The sequence below is a fragment of the Sycon ciliatum genome, chromosome 5 (assembly GCF_964019385.1).
Source record: "Sycon ciliatum chromosome 5, ocSycCili1.1, whole genome shotgun sequence".
Lineage (NCBI taxonomy): Eukaryota > Metazoa > Porifera > Calcarea > Leucosolenida > Sycettidae > Sycon > Sycon ciliatum.
The window spans coordinates 4,834,875-4,854,309 of record NC_088647.1 but is presented as its reverse complement, the minus strand read 5'-3'; the positions used below and the strand labels follow the sequence as shown (position 1 = coordinate 4,854,309).

The 19,435-nt window shown below is 48.5% G+C and overlaps 1 protein-coding gene across 1 annotated transcript in view; it reads right to left on the bottom strand.

The window, feature by feature from the left end:
* LOC135817286 (ATP-dependent translocase ABCB1-like) overlaps window positions 1-7,332 on the bottom strand; it is a 30,996-nt gene extending 23,664 nt beyond the window's left edge. Inside the window, exons 1-6 of the mRNA XM_065330443.1 lie at window positions 6,639-7,332; window positions 3,809-3,893; window positions 2,982-3,305; window positions 2,298-2,431; window positions 1,615-1,786; window positions 801-925 (exon numbers count right to left, since the gene is read on the bottom strand). Coding sequence (XP_065186515.1) covers window positions 801-925; window positions 1,615-1,786; window positions 2,298-2,431; window positions 2,982-3,305; window positions 3,809-3,893; window positions 6,639-6,844 — 1,046 coding nt within the window. The 5' untranslated portion in view covers window positions 6,845-7,332. The remainder of the gene's footprint in view (window positions 1-800; window positions 926-1,614; window positions 1,787-2,297; window positions 2,432-2,981; window positions 3,306-3,808; window positions 3,894-6,638) is intronic.
* Window positions 7,333-19,435: the final 12,103 nt, after the last annotated feature.

Below are 19,435 nucleotides of genomic sequence, written 5' to 3'. Positions count from 1 at the left end.
AGTGACCAGTGAACAGTGAACAGTGACCAGTGAACAGTGAACAGTGACCAGTGCAGTGACCAGTGACCAGTGACCAGTGCAGTGACCAGTGACCAGTGCAGTGACCAGTGACCAGTGCAGTGACCAGTGACCAGTGCAGTGACCAGTGACCAGTGCAGTGACCAGTGACCAGTGCAGTGACCAGTGACCAGTGACCAGTGCAGTGACCAGTGACCAGTGCAGTGACCAGTGCAGTGACCAGTGACCAGTGACCAGTGCAGTGACCAGTGAACAGTGCAGTGAAGCAACTCAAACTGCTAGTACAGTACTGTCACGGTCGGGTGCCAAAGAACGACCAGGCTAGAATGTCACCAAGCACAGCATACCAATGTATACACGGTGACTCAACTGTGCATAGACTGTAGTACATGAAAATAAGAACGGTCTACGCTACGAGCCTGACCCCTCAGTTCTTCGAAACCCGGGCCGACAGTATTGTAGTCATGTTCATCAGATACGACAAGCAATTACCGTGCTGCTCAATGAAATCCAACCACGTCAAGTTTGCACCCTGCACCAGTTTACATCCCAGTGTTCGCAGGTCTAGCTAGTTTGCTGCACAGCGTTCGGCGTGGTGATCACTCTCTTGATCGGATTTCATTGAGCAGCAATATCAAATACAGTTTTCTGGCTTGTGTGGATTCAGTCAAACTGACGTTTCCCCACTTACGAGAGCATCACATTGTGCAAGTACGGGAAGATCTATTGGAGTCATACTTTCCTGAAAAGCCCTACATAATAGTAACGAGTGGAGCACATACCTATCGGCTTCCTTTGTCTCTCCCCCGAACGCAACCACCGTGCGTATGGAAGACAAGACTTCTTCCGCCACAGCGCCTGCCTTTGCATATGCATCTTGCTCCTTCGTGCCGAATGAGATAACCAGCTACAGACCAGAAAAAGACATCCACAGCAGATGGCAATGAAATTCGAGGTCTAAACCCAGCTAAGGTTCCCAAGCCTGGCCCAGTCACTTAATTAACCCGGCTCAGACACCAAACCTGGTCTAATTCCCGACCCGGCCAATTCCCATATACCTGGTCCCGTCCCCAAAAATATCCTATTCCCAAACCTGGCCCAGTCTCCATACCTGGTCCAGGGCCCAAAACTAGTCCCGTCCCCAAACCTGGTCCAGTCCCCAAACCTGATCCGGTCCCCAAACCTGATCCAGTTCCCAAACCTGGTCCAGTCCCCAACCCTGATCAAGACCCCAAACCTGATCCAGTTCCCAAACCTGGGATACTCCTCAAACCTGGTCCAGTCCCCAACCCTGATCAAGACCCCAAACCTGGTCCAGCCCCCAAACCTGATCCAGTCCCCAAACCTGATCCAGTGTCCAAACCTGGGATACTCCCCAAACCTGATCCAGTCCCCAAACCTGATCCAGTCCCCAAACCTGGTCCAGTCCCCAACCCTGATCAAGACCCCAAACCTGGTCCAGTCCTGAAACCTGATCCAGTCCCCAAACCTGGCCCTGCCCCCAAACTTGGTCTAGCCCCCAAAAAATGTCCTGTGTCGTCTGAATTATTTCGTCAATTATTGTTCTAAATAAAATTTACTGGAACACATTCATACCTTGGAAACAAATGCTGAAGATGCTCCAAGTAAGGGTGTGGTTGCCAAGACAACAAGAGATAGCCTCCAGGAGTAGACAAAGCCGATGACAAAGCCGGCTATGCTGCATGCTATCCACTGGCAGAAGACACTGTTCTTGTCACCAATGCCATCGTAGACTTTCAGAATATCACTGTGTACACACACACACACACACACACACACACACACACACACACACATACACATGCGCGCGCGCATGCTCACAATGTTCAATGATGACAAAAGCATTCATAATTACTTGCCCAATTCACAGTGCTCAAACCGGTTTTGCACAGATCCCGGTATATGATCGATCTACTTGCCATGGTTGGTTTTCATCCTCCCTCTGCCTTTACGGGATGAATTTGTCATACAAGGAAGTGTAGTCAAGAGAATGACAGCCTCAGTATGCTTCGATAAAGCTTAACAAAATCACAACTTGACAATGATATTACCGTATTTTCCAGAGTATAAGCTGCACTGCTGCACCCAGATTTTTTGTCTCGAAATACAGGCATCTACCCTGTATTTCACAGTTCATTTGACCATCGGAGTATAAGCCGCACCGACCTTTTTTGGATGAATTACCAGTGTTCAAAAATTGCGGCTTAAACTCCCGGAAAATACGGTACCAAAGCCAAGCACCTCGGGGCTGGTCTTACTCGGACAGTCTGGATGCCAACTCTCCGGTCTTGTGTGTGTCGAACCAACCAATGTCCTTGTGCAGAATGGCGGTGAAGAACTTGCGGCGGATCCGTCTGATGATGCTCTCTCCCACCGAGTACCAGCAGAACACCTGCATAGCAGTACAGTGGACAGCAATATATAACATACCGGTCTGCCGTGCCAATACTACAAGCAATGTTAGAATAAATCATAGAGAGGCAATGTTATGCCTTTACCCCATTTTCCTCTTTGTACATATGCATGTATGTTTTTAAAATTGATGATAAACATCATGGGCGTAGGAACCGGTCCGGCAGGCCCGGCGGTCGCCGGACCAATAATTTTCGATTTTTATTTATTTTTTACATTTCAACCTTGTTGATGGCTTGTCGACTCTTGTACAGGTACCATGTTTTACATCGACAATGCGGTGTATCATCAGCATGCATATTCTTATTTCTCATATTATTCTGTAGCATTAAAATATGGCCTTTTAGGCCCAATTTTCAAAAAAAATCACGGGGGAGGACCCCCGGACCCCCTCTCACAATTTCGCCGCACCAATATTAAACTGCTTCCTACGCCGCTGAACATGTAAGTACACATGCGCGCGCTCACACACACACACGCACACACACACACACACACGCGCACATGCGCACACACACACACATGCTTACCTGTAGATAGGACACAAACCACACACCACCAGCCATACCAGCATAGATGATAGCCTGATCTTTGAGCTCATCTTGCAGCTTATCAAACAGCGCGTCTCCAGTTCCATTGGTAACATTAGTGGTAACATTGGTAACATTAGTGGTAGCATTGGTAACATTAGTGAGGTTGCCACCACCGCCGGGACCCAGCGTTGTGGCATCGACAAGCGACTGGACAGAATTGCCAAAGACAATCATAACGGCTGCCACTGCTGTGCCGTGGGCTGCAGCCATGATGATGCCGACAAACATGAGTACAACTTCCAGTGGTGTGGCGTACTTGAACTGTGCGAAGTAAAGCCAGCATAGTACAAGACAACTTACAATCCTTCTGAGGAAAATTATCTTTCCAATGTGGTCTGTTTAATAGATTAGTGCAACACCCATATGTCTAACGTTACATAAGAACAAGGTTGTCTTGAGGGATACTACCACGGTACACCACGGTACTGTGGGTAGGGGCGTCGAAAGGTAGTTTAGGGGTACAGTCAGCCATACATACAATGTACGTGTCTGTGGGGGGGGGGGGGGGGAATAGGTCCGCTGAAAATTCCGAAATTTAGACCATCGTGAGAATAAAGATTTGAAGCAACAACAACAACGACAACAACAACAACAACAACAACAACAACAACAACAACAACAACAACAACAACAACAACAACAACAACAACAACAACAACAACAACAACAACAACAACAACAACAACAACAACAACAACAACAACAACAACAACAACAACAACAACAACATCGTATGCCTCCGTTTTAATCCCAGGTCATCTTACCAGCCGTAACAAGGACACTTTCTCTTTCGACTCTTCATCCTCATCAGTTTCGTTTGTTTCAGTGAGTCGATACTTGCCATTACTCCTGTAGAAGGAGAACACACACACACACACACACACACACACACACACACACACACACACACACACACACACACACACACACACATACACACACATGGCAGGTAACAAATAGGACACGTGCGCAAGGGTGCTGGGTGCCTGATGCTGCTACATTTGTGTACCACCTTGACTCAAAGTTTCATTGAGCATCCGGCTGTGCTTAGCTGACAGCACAGTAGAAGACATGATGATGTGCGGGGCAAGGAATCGTTCCGGAATATACTCAACACTAGTAGAATGATGGTGTATGGGGCTGACCCCGCTGTATTGGGACACCCTGTGCTGAACCCCTTTGCCCTCGGACTGTGTAATTCGATATTATGACATATCAAGTTATACATGTACTTGGAGTGGACTGTACATTGTATAGTCGAGTCCACGTGTATATAGGTTATGCGGTTACATCTTCAGTTGAGATGCCTTGGCGGCGAAGTTGCGGCACAGCGATGCATTGCGCTGCACAGCAATGCACTGCGCTGCACAGCGATGCACTTGTACTAGCGATTCACACTGCATACTTACTCGAAAAATTGCTGAGTCATGCTCGTATACTTGTACTTCTGTCCATTTCTGTCCCCCCCCCCCCCCCCACACACACACACCTAGTTTCTCTGTGAACCATTCCACCTTCATCGGAGGGGGTCTTAGTGCACTGAGTTCACCGCGGTCAACATGTCCCTAGCGTGCGACGAAACAATGTCGCTGCCAACGACGCTGTTGTGGAATGTCTTCAATGGACGGTCTCGACCTCTGTACAATACTAACTCCATGGAGTCACACCCAATCTCAAACCACTTGAACAGCCACTGCCGGTGCACACTCAGCATACCTGTGACTCACTTTGGTGCCAGCAGCAGTAACCGAACCGCTTCCACTCCCAATGCCATCCAGAGCACGCGAGACGTCCATCAAACCTTCCACTCCGCAAACCTGCCAGAAAGCACCACTCCCTGCTCAATACACTGTGCTTCGGGGAAGTCACCGCTCATCATTGGTGTCGGAACCGACTTGGCTGGCCCCGGCTCGAGCCACCCCAATACTAGTATTCTGACCGATATTTGTTTTTTTTTGCTCCTCAGCCGCCTACAAAATTGATGAAAGTAACCGGAGATTTTCATGCAAGGGTGTCGCATGCCCTCAAAGAGGCACGATGTGGTACGATGTGGCACGATGTTTCAAACCGATTTCCCAGGATCCCACCTATACCCAGGGTCGCCGTAAGAAGTCAGTTTTCAATTCTTCCGGTCGTACCAAAGGTTTTTCATACAGTTTGTGTATAATATGGCGGGTACATACTTGTATGCCCTCCTCAGCAGTAAACATGTGTTGGTAGCCACAAAGTTGATCCGGTGTTAACCTGACCAACCAGAGCGGTTCCAGCGGGCCTGCTATCTAACTTACTCTGTCTTTCGGGCGAAGCCGAATCAATCCCAAATAACTTCCTATACGCACGCTCATCAGTGATCGAAATGCCCAAGGCCTTTGTGTGTTAGTAAACGTGTGTGTGTGTGTGTGTGTGTGTGTGTGTGTGTGTGTGTGTGTGTGTGTGTGTGTGTGTGTGTGTGTGTGTGTGTGTGTGTGTGTGTGTGTAGGCATGTATGCAGGGGCGTGCTCGGCCCCCCAACTAGGGGGGGGGGGGGGGTGCACGGGAGCCGAGGGGAGCCCCCCCCCGGCAATTTTCTGCAATTTGTTTGCAACCTTTCTTGAATTTTAGAGCATATTTGCATACATTACAATTGCAATTACCCAGATTGAAATTTTTTGGGGGGTGCACGTGTCCCCCGTGCCCATCGCTGAGCACGCGCCTGTGTGTGTGTGTGTGTGTGTGTGTGTGTGTGTGTGTGTGTGTGTGTGTGTGTGTGTGTGTGTGTGTGTGTGTGTGTGTGTGTGTGTGTGTGTGTGTGTGTGTTGAATGGTGTAATCCCAGCACAAGTTTCTATGTCTAAAATATAGCTGTTCGCTATCATCACTCCCGCGATGGGCATGTCTGAGGTCTGAGGTGTGTGTGTGTGTGTGTGTGTGTGTGTGTGTGTGTGTGTGTGTGTGTGTGTGTGTGTGTGTGTGTGTGTGTGTGTGTGTGTGTGTGTGTGTGTGTGTGTGTGTGTGTGTGTGTGTGTGTGTGTGTGTGTGTGTGTGTGTGTGTGTGTGTGTGTGTGTGTGTGTGTGTGTGTGTGTGTGTGTGTGTGTGTGTGTGTGTGTGTGTGTGTGTGTGTGTGTGTGTGTGTGTGTGTGTGTGTGTGTGTGTGTGTGTGTGTGTGTGTGTGTGTGTGTGTGTGTGTGTGTGTGTGTGTGTGTGTGTGTGTGTGTGTGTGTGTGTGTGTGTGTGTGTGTGTGTGTGTGTGTGTGTGTGTGTGTGTGTGTGTGTGTGTGTGTGTGTGTGTGTGTGTGTGTGTGTGTGTGTGTGTGTGTGTGTGTGTGTGTGTGTGTGTGTGTGTGTGTGTGTGTGTGTGTGTGTGTGTGTGTGTGTGTGTGTGTGTGTGTGTGTGTGTGTGTGTGTGTGTGTGTGTGTGTGTGTGTGTGTGTGTGTGTGTGTGTGTGTGAATCAATCTGTGAGACAGTATTTGCAATGTGGCATCGGATTCACTGTTGCAGCATTGTCACGTGCAATGGCTATGTGCCTCCCTGCCCTCCCTGCGATTTGCTGCCGGCGTTTGCACCACGATGGTTTGTGGTTACCATGTAAAAAACCAATCAAATGCTGGCTTACCCAATCTGCTTCTTGGCGCCCAGGGCCTCGTCAGAATCGCTCCTGTCTTTCGTTGCTGGGCTTTTCCTGGACTCCGTTGTCTCCACGCCCGCTAGCTCAGACTCTAGGCGCTTGCCTGAATCAGAAGCAGTATCAACGTCCACGGTGCTTCTCAGGTGGGCGGATGGTGGATCCCCACCCGCTACGGCTTGCACCTCCACATCCATCGATAGTGGCCACTACCCAGTATTAGTGCTAGCAGCGCGGGCAGCGCGGGCAGCGTTACACTTACAGAGATGATAGAAGATCGACTTCGTCACTCGACGGGCTTCTCTAAATCAAGTGAACCCCTTAGCCTTAGGTAGACCTACATGTACTTGCAGTACTTGCAGTTGTAGCTGCTGATTGATTGCACTGGTGGAGTTGACAAGAAAAAGTCGCAAGAACTGCGGAAAGCTTCTCAAGACAAAATAAAACCTGTGAAAATCAATGGTGTCGTTTTTATGGCGTTCCCGGTGTTACTGATTATTATGTCACAGAGTAGTCGATAGACTGGCTGCGAGCCTGGTAGTGCGGATACGGTGATCTTGCGCATAGATCGTATCGCCCCAAACTCAACACTCCACAGCTAAGCCAAGTCAAGGAGTAACAATTATTATACTAATAATCTGCCTTAGTAAATCGCCTTCTACTTCTACTTATATTAGCGCTCTAACACAACGCGATACGCGTAGATCTACATGTACGTGTAGCGTGCCAGCAGATCAACACAGCCCTAGCCTAGCCATGCATGCGGTAACGTCAGTCAGCACTACCGTAAAACAAGCATGGTAGGACTGGCGTGCGCATGATGATTGTGGACATATGAACGATTCGGTGAGTTGCGCGGATTTGCGTTACCTCAAGCTCATTTCAGTGAGTTTCGTAGATTTCGAACGCCAGACACCCACGCCCCACCACCTCGCTCGATCGAGACTTGTTGACTAATAGTAATAATTATGTCACCACATGTACCGCGTTACGCGGCGTATATCAATCCCATTCCCCAGGCGCTACTGTATACTGTAGGCGTGAACGAGAGAATGATGTCAGATCATTTGACTTCACAACATCACCACCATGGCATGGTCGCGCGCTGTCAGCGTTGATCAGCTAGCGCGATAGCTGCACGATGTGACGTGCGAACAACAAACCGTGGAGCGGAAATCATACAGCACTGTCACAGAGGTCAGTGTCAGTAGAATGATTACAACCTAAAGCATGCCATGACTCCGAAGCCTGAGGTCGAGGAAAGTGTATGCAAAATGCATGTACCGGTATTAGAAAACACAGTCTCAGAAAAATAGAAATGGAAAGGGACAGGTGCACGATCACGAAGACAAAAGCTTTATCGAGCAACAATGATAATGGTGCCATCATGCGGAAATGGCTGTGCTCTGCCTCTGGTTGCGAAACCCATCCTACACTATACAAAGTCATGTACATGACTGTACTAGTCTATGTTGCACTCTGACGTGTGCTCTGCAAAACGATGTGCTTGTAAGTGGGCGGACAACGGTGACCGTGGTGCACCGGTGGTGGTCCGATTTCATATCCTCGGATCGGAGAGGTTAGTATCATGACTATGTCGCACGTACGTACAGAGAGACCTGCTGACTAGTGCTGTCCCCTGTTCATTGGCCATTGCCTGTGGGAAATCCCCTCATATCAATCATACCACAAAGATCAAAGCTGTTAGTGACACAACACATGCACAGTCTAGTCCACAAGAAACAAACATTCGAAGGAGGATGGCGCGATGCTGGCCCTTGTGTTGCTCCGCATGCCAAGCGAACACGTAAACGCGCATGACATTGTGATTTGTAGTGGAAGATAAGAGCCTTTGCCTTTGCCTTTGTCCTAGTTCAAGGTCAAGTCATCATGTGACTACAAGGTGACTTGAGAGCGAAACACAGTGATGAAATGTTCTGACCCGCCGCGTCGTAGCAGCAATCATCACCAATAACAAGATCTACTAAGTACTATTACTTCAAGCAATAGTATTATGTACATGCCAAAATCACTGAATAGACACTGATTCAGTGCATAATTATGCGAATACAGTGTTCCCAGAGTCACTGACGGAACACGTGGTGTTGTTGCCGCAGCCTAGCCTGCAGGCCCAGCCTCTGCCCGTCCAGCACTGATCTGGTGCATGCCTACATACTACATGTAGAACTGCGGTACAAACATGAAGTTATGCTCCTACCTCCGAAAGGATGCTAAAATTAATTATAATATTATGCTCCAAATTTTCAACCACCAAATTATGCCAATACTTATGCCGGCATAATCTGCCGGTGCCTAGCCATTTTTTTGTCAGCGGCGTCCAGCGTCAGCGCCCTGCTGTCCCGCATTCTGGAACAACACGCCGCGTGCCAGCCTGGTTCAGTGTTTGCTTTCGGCCTCTGGTAGCGTGAAGGAATGGAGGGGATCTGTGCAGTTCAGAATTGATGGGAAATCCTGATAACCGGCACTGAGAGATAGGAATGCGAAGATGCCTAGGCGGGACACTATCCATCACTACTACCAAGGGTTTGTAGTAACTTTGTACAGTCAACATCTTCCTTCTAAGCCGACAACTGTCTGTGTGTCCCAATTACCCCGATCGGACGATGTAAAATACAATGTCATGCATGTACATTTACATGTATACATGTCATGTACCTAGGAGTAGGAATGACTCTGGATTGGCCAGGTTTCTGTGCCACGTGACACATCCCCGGAACAAAATCCGAGTGAAACAGTGGATGCTTGGCCGGACGTCACTGGAAGGAGAAACCAGTTACCTTGCTGTGCAGGCCACTTGGCCGAAATCCGGAGAAGCATGGAGTTCCTGCCCAGTGCCCGCATACAGTCAACCCTGCGAAGAGCCTCGATCGGCCATGACTGTTTTTTCGAAACTAACTTGATAACACGCACCATTTGGCGGCACAAGGCAGCAAGGCAGCGATGAGACATAATCATGGAATGGCAGGAGTGGGGGAGAGGCAGGGGCAGCTTAGCCGACCATAATCACGGTCTCGGCTTCATTGCGACTCGAGCGCTCCACAGAAACAAAACTCAAAAGATTACAATTTTATACAGACAATACGCAGGGGAGGGGGGGGGGGGGAGGTATTGCAGGGGATTATGCGACAATGTATGCACAATATAAGAGTGTCACGAAGTCAATGGAGGAGGGAACAGAGTTCGAGCTTTTTTTTAGTTCATAGCCTGTCTGTTGCCCACTCCCAGTGGGTAGGCGCAGGTGGGCAATGACCTTCTCTTTGAACTTTTGCAGTCCTTTCCTTGTTGGCGGGTTCATTAGAACGCATCGCGGGAGTTGGTTCCACGCCTCCACAACAGCCTCAGGGAAGGACCGCAGGACGTTATTCCGTGCTCTGCGGGGAAGAGTAGATGTGAGCTGAAACTGGTGTGAGGGATGCAGTTATGTGCATCGTCAGATATGGCTTGATGCGTTGGTCGCTCGGGGGTGGAAGGAGGGTGAGGAGCATGTCTGGGTTGAAAAGTGGAGCTTGTACAGAAAGCAGAGTGCTCCGGCCATTCTGCGGATGTCCAGGCAAGGGAGGTACTACCGGATTAGGCGAAGGCCACGACGTTGCCGTTGGTGAGGCGATCCAGAGTGGAGAGTGCAGTGCTCGTCCACACCAGCATACCGTACTACTACTCCAGGACCGGGCGGACAAAGCCTTTGTAGATCACACCACGGCGCCTGGAGTCCAGCATTCCTGAGGCTTTCCGCAGGAAGCCGAGACGCCGAAGCTGCGAGCCTCGAACGGCCAATTGCCTGATATGAGCTGTGAAGAGCAGGTATTTGGTTCCACAGCACACCCAGCAGCTTCAGCTGGTCCAATTCTGGAACAACTGTGCCTTGGAATACGATCGATGGGACGACGACTGTGTAGCGATGGCGAGAAATCAGGAGGGGTTGAGACTTGGTAGGCTCAAACTGAATTTGCCAGGCCATCCTCCAGTCTGCCAGCGCATGTACACTCGTACAGCAAGGTGGAGTACGTAACTCGTTTACATCTTCGGGTACGGCAGTGCAGTATGGGTAGATACTAGATATGCACTTGTATAAGGTGATGTCATCAGCAATGCATTATATACCGGTACATGTAAAACAAGCTGGACCCCAGCAGGTAGTCTGTAGGTGCTGGTCAGCATCATTCGTATAATGCATCATTCGTATAATTATAAAGCAGGAATAGAGGCAGGCCCGGCAAAGATGCTACCCTGGGGAATAGAATAGAACGCCTGGCATGATGGGGTAAGCAGAGGAGAACTGTCCGCATACTATAGCCTGGAGAGCGCGGTTGGTGAGGTAGTTTCTGAGCCAGGCAATAGTCCCTGGATCATCCCATACCGCTCAGCTTTGTACAGAACACCAGGGTGCGACACTTTGTCGAACGCCCCAGCAATATCCACTGCTAGGACGCGCTGTCCTCCACTGTTGGCAAGTCGGCTCCATTCGTGTTACACTCACTTAGCGCACTTTCTCTCTTCTTTTATGTTACTAGTACATACACAAATAGGAGATCTCCCAGATAGGCGTTAGCCTTTAGGTAATCCTGAAATAAAGATTATTACAAATTATTATGGAGAGCTACAGAAGGAGATCAGTTGCGCCAAGTCCAGGGCGGAAGCCAAATTGGCGAGAAAGTTCGTAATGCTCCGGTTGATTATGGTTTCTATGCATTTCGAGATGATGGAGAGAAGGGATAAGGTAGTTCTTCACACAGAATCAGGCTCGAGCCTTTCTTATGAACCCGGATGATGTTCACCACCTTCCAAGCAGATAGAGAGGAGAGATGGTTGGTGGCCCTGTCGGAAACAGAGAGAACAGACGAGCGAGCGGGTGCGCACGAGAATCTGCACACATCACCTCAGAGGGTACAGGATCAGGGCGAGTTGCTTTTGATGGGTTGATTGCTTCACTGCAGTTTGGCGAAAGTCCGCTGTTGTTTTTCTGCGTAGTGAACGCTGTTTGACATCGGGAAAGGTTGAAGTAGTAGCAATATTAGCCTCTACTTTCTTCTTCTCTTTTACACAAGCCAATATGTTTTGCTTTTCATCCATGCGTGTCTGACCTTCAACCCGCTCTCCCCTTGCCTCTTTTTTCATCATAGTACAGGTAATAATGATGCTTGTACATGTACATGTAGCTCACTATGAAGCCGAGACGTCACTCCTCAGGTCGGCCGAGTGCTCTAGGTCTCACCAACTTTTTGCTCCTCAATTTTATTTAGAGTGGAGCCCATGGGCACTTGTAACAAAAACTGAAGGCTGTCTGCATTTAATATTTTGTTGAGCGAATTGGCTTCCCAGGATCTCGGCTTTGTCACAGTTCTCTGTGTGCTCCTGTCCATCGGAGTCAACAAGAACAGGCATAGCGCTGTCGCGACCACTTCCACCTGCACGTCTAACAACGGACCTGTCACCACCACCCTTGGGGGAATACTGCTCGAAACAATTGGCAGGTTCTGCTCGAAAAGCAGTGACATTGGAAGAACCATACAAACCTTATGGCAGGCTCTTCCTTGAATTCTGCTCCATTTCTTTATTCACATACCAAACATGCATGAAAGTTCAAACATACCAGAAACGTACCGTGCAAAATTCTGCCCATTTTTCTGCCGGCAATTATCCGCCAAGGGCTACCTGGGTTCCGACCCCTGGCACGCGCTCCCTACAATCCCTGCCGAGATCCTCTCGTTGGTATTCATTGCACCCGGCAAGAGTAGCTGCTCTTGTCTTGGTTGTACATACTAAGTTATCATGAGTACATACATGTATTTCAAGTAACTCAAACAATAGGAGGACAGAGAAAGTGTTTTTACTCCGAGTTTCACGCACTAAGCGATCATCAGAAAACAGTCCTCCTATTGTTTGAACCAGCTCTACCTCTCGGTATTGAGCACTCTCTTGGACAGCCTGGAACCTCTCTGTTTTACTTCAAGTAACTCTATTGTACTCTACTCTTGATGCTATTCGACGAGTATTCGTGCCTACTGTGATTCGGTCCTTGAATTTTTCTTTTCTTTTCTTTTAGGGTAGAGCTAGAGTCACTCTTAGTCTTACTGCAGGTACCACAACCACAAGGCCTGTGGCGACGCGGGAATACCCTATGAAAGTTATTTGATAATGCACGTACATCAGGGAGTCGTAAATAGGTATTTTACGACTCCCTGACGTACATCGTGTACCACATTCTTTTATTTTGTAGCTCCACCATTTATTTGTAGCCCGTTCTGCAGTCAGAGCACAGCCCTTCTTCAGTCCTGGACTGCATACATCACCACGGCACCAGTCAAAACATTGCTTCCAAATTTTCACCCGTGCATGAGGCCACCATGCAGGATGTGGAGAATTGTATTGCCTGGTATTCTTCGCAAAGTCAAACGGGATCGTTGCCCAATAATATGATAGCGAAGGGTGGGTGGGGCATTACATAATAATTATCTGTCGTAATCAAATGTGTCAGTACTCAGTAGGGAGTGATAAAAGAGCAGGAGAACGGCAGAAGGCTAAAAGTAGGCAAGGTGTATCACCGTTGTGTACTATGTAAGTATGTACTCTAATTGGGTAAGGCCATACGATAAAGGCACTAGTAATGGTATCACAGTATGGGTGGCGAGACACTACTACCAAGAGTACATAAATGTTTATGTACTCTTGCTACTACTAGTACTGTCCCTCCAGGAAATCGCGATTCCACGGATCGGATGCAACAAATTTCGCGATTTTGGCCCAAACCCGCGATTTTCAGCAAAATCCGTGATTTTCCGCGTTTTTGTTGTTTTCTGCACTCTACATCTCACATTTTATGCACTTTTCACGCAGTTCTTTCCATGATCCTGTAGGTTATTTGCACAGTACGACTCCCGAGTAGATATACGATGCAACAAATTTCGTGATTTGGCCCAAATCCGCAATTTTCTGCAAATAATTCCGCGAATTCCTGAAGTTCTGCATCATTCCGCACTTTTCGTCGCATTTTTTGTTACTTTCTTGCGCAAGTTTTCGAGAGTTTTTTTCCGCAAATTCCCGCAGGGTCCCTGGTAGTAGTAGTATCACGGTATCACAATCATGTAGTCGGCCAGGTATTAGGCAGGAATGCATCCGGTGTGCAGAAGAGGTGTGCTCATGAGTGTGTGAGGGTATGGCGATGACAAGGAGCATGCCAGTAGAGCCATGCACAGCCTTTTGCGCCAAGCCGTTAGCGCCTTTTCCTCCATTGACCGGCTTCGTCACCTGCATTCCCGCTCATCTTACCCGCCTTTTCTCCTCATTATAGCTCTGGAGTTTGCTTCTCCTTGGTTACTCGGAGTAGTTTAGAGTAGTGAGAACGTCTCAAGAGTTGAGTTCGTGTTCTCCACGTTTATCAATTGTATTTCTCCGTTGCTGTTTCCATGAGGCTGTTTTTAAAATATTAGTAAAGATTTCGAACCACTCGAGTTCATCCGGTATATCCTGCTATGGATACAGAGACTACAATTGTACAATTGTACTTCGAAGTAGTACTAGTAATCAAGGACCTCAGGACCTTTACGCAAATACCGGTAGCGATATGTACATGACTGATTGTACATGTACATGACTGTACATGCATATTGTTAGGTTGACAGCTATAACAAGGTAGTTCTGAACTAGTACATGTAGTGGCCTGTGCCTGTGGGTTATATTACATGATACCATGACTGTACATGTAGCGACTACAATGTCATGTACTTAGTAGTTGCTTTGAGGTGACACCGTTGCGAATGGCCAAGGCCCCGGCCGGCCAGGGTCCTGAACGTCGTCTGTTCTCACCAGGGGCAGGGAGTACTACTACTAGTACTAGTAGAACATCTGGGACAGTGGGAGTAGATATCTACTCCCTGGATCACCGTCCAGGAGCATGCTCTGACTCACTGACTCACGCTGCTATTGATGGTGTTCACGGCTGTTTGTCGCCCAGGAAACGGAGAGTCTTTCTTCGGACACAAACCCAGTCAAGCTCAACCCCGAAACACTGTGTATTGAGCAGCAGGGAGTGGTGCTTTCTTGCAGGGTTGCCGAGCGGAGGGTTCGATTAACTTCTCGTGTGTGCTCTGGATCGATGGCAGTGCGGGAGTTACAGCACTGTGAATATAAGTTTTCGACTTTGACAGTATGGTAATTGTTACAAGGGGAGGACGCACAAGAAGATGATGATCGGATGGTATGTTTGTTGTAAGCCCGTTCTCAGATTGGGGAGTCGTAAAAAATACTTGTGCGATTCCAGGACACTCCGGATTCCAGGCCCTACATGTACATACCGTATTTCCACAAATAGTAGGCCGGTCTACTATTTTTTCAACCTCGTCCTAACCCGGCCTTATAATCGAGGACGGTCTTGTATTCGAGGACGGTCTTTTATTCTTTCAACCCAGTTTGACCCCCGGTCTTCTATTTCTCGCCACACAGTTTTACCCCCGTTCTTCCATTTTCTTCTACACAGTTTGAGCACGGTCTTCTATTTTTTTTCCCACAGTTTGAGCACGGTCTTCTATTTTTAACACAAGAACAAAGACTCATTTAGTAGGCCCGGTCTTCTAATCGGAGACGGTCTTTTATTTTTTCAATCGCCCCCTGCCCCGGCCTTGTATACGAGGACGGCCTTTTATTTGCGGAAATACGGTAGTCATTAGCAAGAGTCCAGAAGTAACTAACGAGTAACGTTACTTACACTAGTACTAGTAGTAGTAACTACATGTAAGTACTGTAGTTACCTGGTTACACTTACGAACTGCTCCGTAAAGTCGACGCCAGAAAAGCAACCGGTAGTGACGGGTCCCAGGATCGCTGCTGCTCGCCACTGCAGACATCATCGCACCAAGCCTCACCCAACTTTTCAACATGTCCCTGAAATCGGGTATCGTTCCTCGGGCCTTCAAGCTAGCAGATATTCGCCCCCTCTTCAAATCGGGAGATCCTGCTTCACCTGGGAATTATAGACCAGTACCTCTACTACCCATTATTTCGAAAATCCTCGAGCGGATTGTACAAAACCAGTTACAAGATCATCTTTCCCGTGTTAATGCGCTGCCTGACACGCAGTTTGCGTACCGGCATGGCTACTCAACAGAAGATGCATTGATTGTCCTGACGGACACGCTCCTGGAGGCCCGCGATCGACGCCAGGTATCGGGAGTGTGCTTTCTCGATCTCTCCAAGGCAGAGGGGGTTGACAAAGTCAGTCATGAGCGTCTCATTCAGGACCTGTTTGCTTTAGGAGTGACAGGTAGACCCCTTCGCTGGCTCATCAGCTACCTCAGTGAGCGGTCACAGCGAGTTTGTTTCGGGGCCAGCAGCAGCACAATCACCTCTTGCAGCTGCGGTGTGCCTCAGGGATCGGTGTTCGGCCCGTTGCTCTTTAATGTGTACACAAGAGATGTTCCTCAAGTAGCCCAATCCGCAGCCACGATCCAGTTCGCCGATGACGTCGTAGTATATTGTAGCGCTGACACGACTCAGGCTGTTGCCAGTACGCTCTCCACCGCAGTCTCCTCCTTGGCTGCATGGCTGGATGAGCAAGGACTGATTCTGAATGAGAAGAAGAGTCAAGTTCTCACAGTCTTCCTAGGTAGAGACGCTGGACCCCGGGTCACAGTCCTCTGTCGCAGCCAAGCTCTGCCGACAGTCACCAGCGCGAAGTACCTTGGCGTCATCATTGACGAGGGGCTGAACTTTCAGCAACACCTGAAAGCCATTACAGCAAAGGTGTCCCGCAAAGTAGGTGCCCTCTGGCGGACTCGGAGATGCTTGAGCCTGGCGGCCCGAGTCACCTACTTGAAGTCCGTGGTGATGCCGGATCTGGCCTACGCATCAAGTTGTTTCGTGTTCTGTCTAACTGCCCAGCAAGCAACGGATCTCCAGACGCTGGAGAACAAAGCGGTTCGCGCAGTTTTTGGCGCTCGGCCATACGACTCTGCTCAACCTCTGCTCCAACGGGTGGAACTCTACCGAATCTCAGAGCTGCACAAGCAAAAGGCGCTATTGCTCACCTGGCGATGCATCCACGGCATTGCGGGGAACCAGCTCTGTGGACTGATGTCAAGGTCACCAGATCGGCGTACCCGCTTGCAGAAGGACATTGGAGCGCACGTACCACCCGCCGCAAGCCGCGCTGGTCAGGCTAGGTTCTCTGTTGCCGCTCCCAAGCTGTGGAACGCACTACCCAGCGACATCCGCACCATCCCCCAACGCAGTGTGTTCAAGATGTCAGTCATCCCACATACGCTCGCTCCATGAAACGTATCACCCATTATTCCAGTCACTGTTGCTGTCGCATCCACTCGTAGTCCACGTCCACTGATGTCGACCGAGGTAGCTCTCTTGCTACTGTGCTGCTGTGTAATAGTGACATATACCCAGCTAATGTCTCTGCTTCGTTCAGGGAATTCAGAATAGGAAGACTGCTGCATCACCCGCTCTTTTCTTTTTACTTCAAAAGCGATTATTTGTAACATGGAAATTTGTTCCTTGGCTCATCATCTGAGTTCTTAGAGCTATTATTCATTTTCTGCTGCCCCCGGTTATTTCTTTTATTAGTATTATTACTTTCTTTGCCTTCGCTTTCTTGTTATTGGGCAACTTGCCCGTTAGAATCTGCGAAGTAAAATAAACAACAACTACTACTACTACATCCCCCCCCCATTTCTAGCCAAGTCACGTGATCAGGCTATCTGGCCAGTGCGCTAGTACGTGCAAACGGTGCATTGCGAGTAGGCAACATACACATTACCAATCATTAGCCCTCCACTGTCTGCTATCTCAACCCTACAGCCTCCCATTATAATGGAACTCCCTTCAATTTAGACTACGTCTTTGGGAAATCCTCAATTATATATATACAATGGAAGCGGTCCTCACCAAGAAAACACAATCCGTTGCTACTCCGAGTTTCTTGAGTTTTTCAATCGTCAGGCAACTTTTCTAACTAAAGCAGGGCTGCACCTAGCAGTAACTCTTCACTCTTCACACTTCACGCTTTCTTTTTTGTGCGCCTTGCTGTGTGGTTGTGTATTTCTTTAGTGGACCTGACAGCCGCTTCCATTGTGTACTAGCTCCAGTGCACCCCAGCGCTGTTGAGCCCTCTTTGCGGTGGACGGGACCACTTCCCCCTGTATATATATATATATATGTATACTCAATCTGCGGACAGAACTGTTTCGTCCTTTGTGGACTCGTCAGCGCAGCACAGAGGAAATGAGGCCGAACCTGATAGCAATGGAAATAAAAATTTCCAATCAGGCCCGAACGTACCTTGCCAGAGTGCTCAAACTGACAAGTCAGTGAGCTCTGCATAATAAATATATATAATATATATATACACTGCACGATCAGGTCCTCACCAGAGATACATCATCGTTCTTTGCAACTCTGAGTTTCAAGAAATGAATCAATCATCAGGCAATAGAAACAAACTGATACAGGGCAACTAGATCACTACAGGTTATATACCCAGTCACACAGCAGCCGCGAAAGAAGGCACTAAGTTAGGGGTGAGAATATTCCGTGCTAAAAAAGCAGGCTTCAGGTGGCAATGTTTAGGGCTCTGTACTTGTACTGTGTGCATGTGTTGGATATGGCGTTGGGTGTATGAATTGGCAGAGTGTGCAGGCTGTTCACGCGATGCTCATACGTAGGCAGGGCGTTGCATTTGGCGTATTATATTGGTCATTCTAGGTGACTCCTTGGAAGTTCACGAGTCGGAACTTGTTTGCGTGCCTGCACTTTGCGACGACTTCGCTCCTCTTGTTCAGTGCCAGGGTCTTATCACTGAGCAATTAGGATTCTGGCCTTTTCAGTTGTGCAGAGTTTGCATCTTTTTGTTGCAGGGTTGTAGGAGCTGGTCCTGTCTTTTATCTGCCAGGTAAGGTGGTACTCTTCCTTGTTTTCCTTCTTCTGCCACAGGTGTTCCGACAGTGCGGTCTTTTTTCGGTGTTTCTCGTGTCGGAAAGACATAGTGTGATTGTTGTACCGGAGCTTGAATGTTGTGTCTGCCGAGCCGATGTACACCTTTTGTTCCTCCTGGCAGGCTACGGTGGCTTCATAGACGATTTGTGTGGCTTGGCAGTGGCCATCCAGCGGACATTCCGTTTTTTTCCTGCAGTTACATGGTTTTTCTGGGCTTTTTTCCGTGAGGTGTTGTTTGTTGTGGCTGCCGATTTTGGCTGCGACGTTGGGGAGGCAGGAGTAGCTAACTTTGACGTTGTTGTGATTGAATATCTTTTTTAGCTCGCTGTTTCAGCCTGCACACTCTGCCAATTCATACACCATACCCAACGCCATATCCAACACATGCACACAGTACAAGTACAGAGCCCTAAACATTGCCACCTGAAGCCTGCTTTTTTAGCACGGAATATTCTCACCCCTAACTTAGTGCCTTCTTTCGCGCTTGCTGTGTGACTGGGTAACCTGTAGTGATCTAGTTGCCCTGTATCAGTTTGTTTCTATTGCCTGATGATTGATTCATTTCATGAAACTCAGAGTTGCAAAGAACGATGATGTATCTCTGGTGAGGACCTGATCGTGCAGTGTGTATTGGCTCTAGTACCCCGTACTATTGAGCACTATTCGCAACGGACGGGATCACCCCAACTCATATATATATATATATATAAAATATATATATAAACATAATACTAACAATTGTTTCGGCCAGCAAGGTCGCAATCCGGCACCAGCAGTCCATGGGATTGATCATGCCTCTCCAGGGTCTGCTGGAGAGCCGGGTCAGCCGGGTC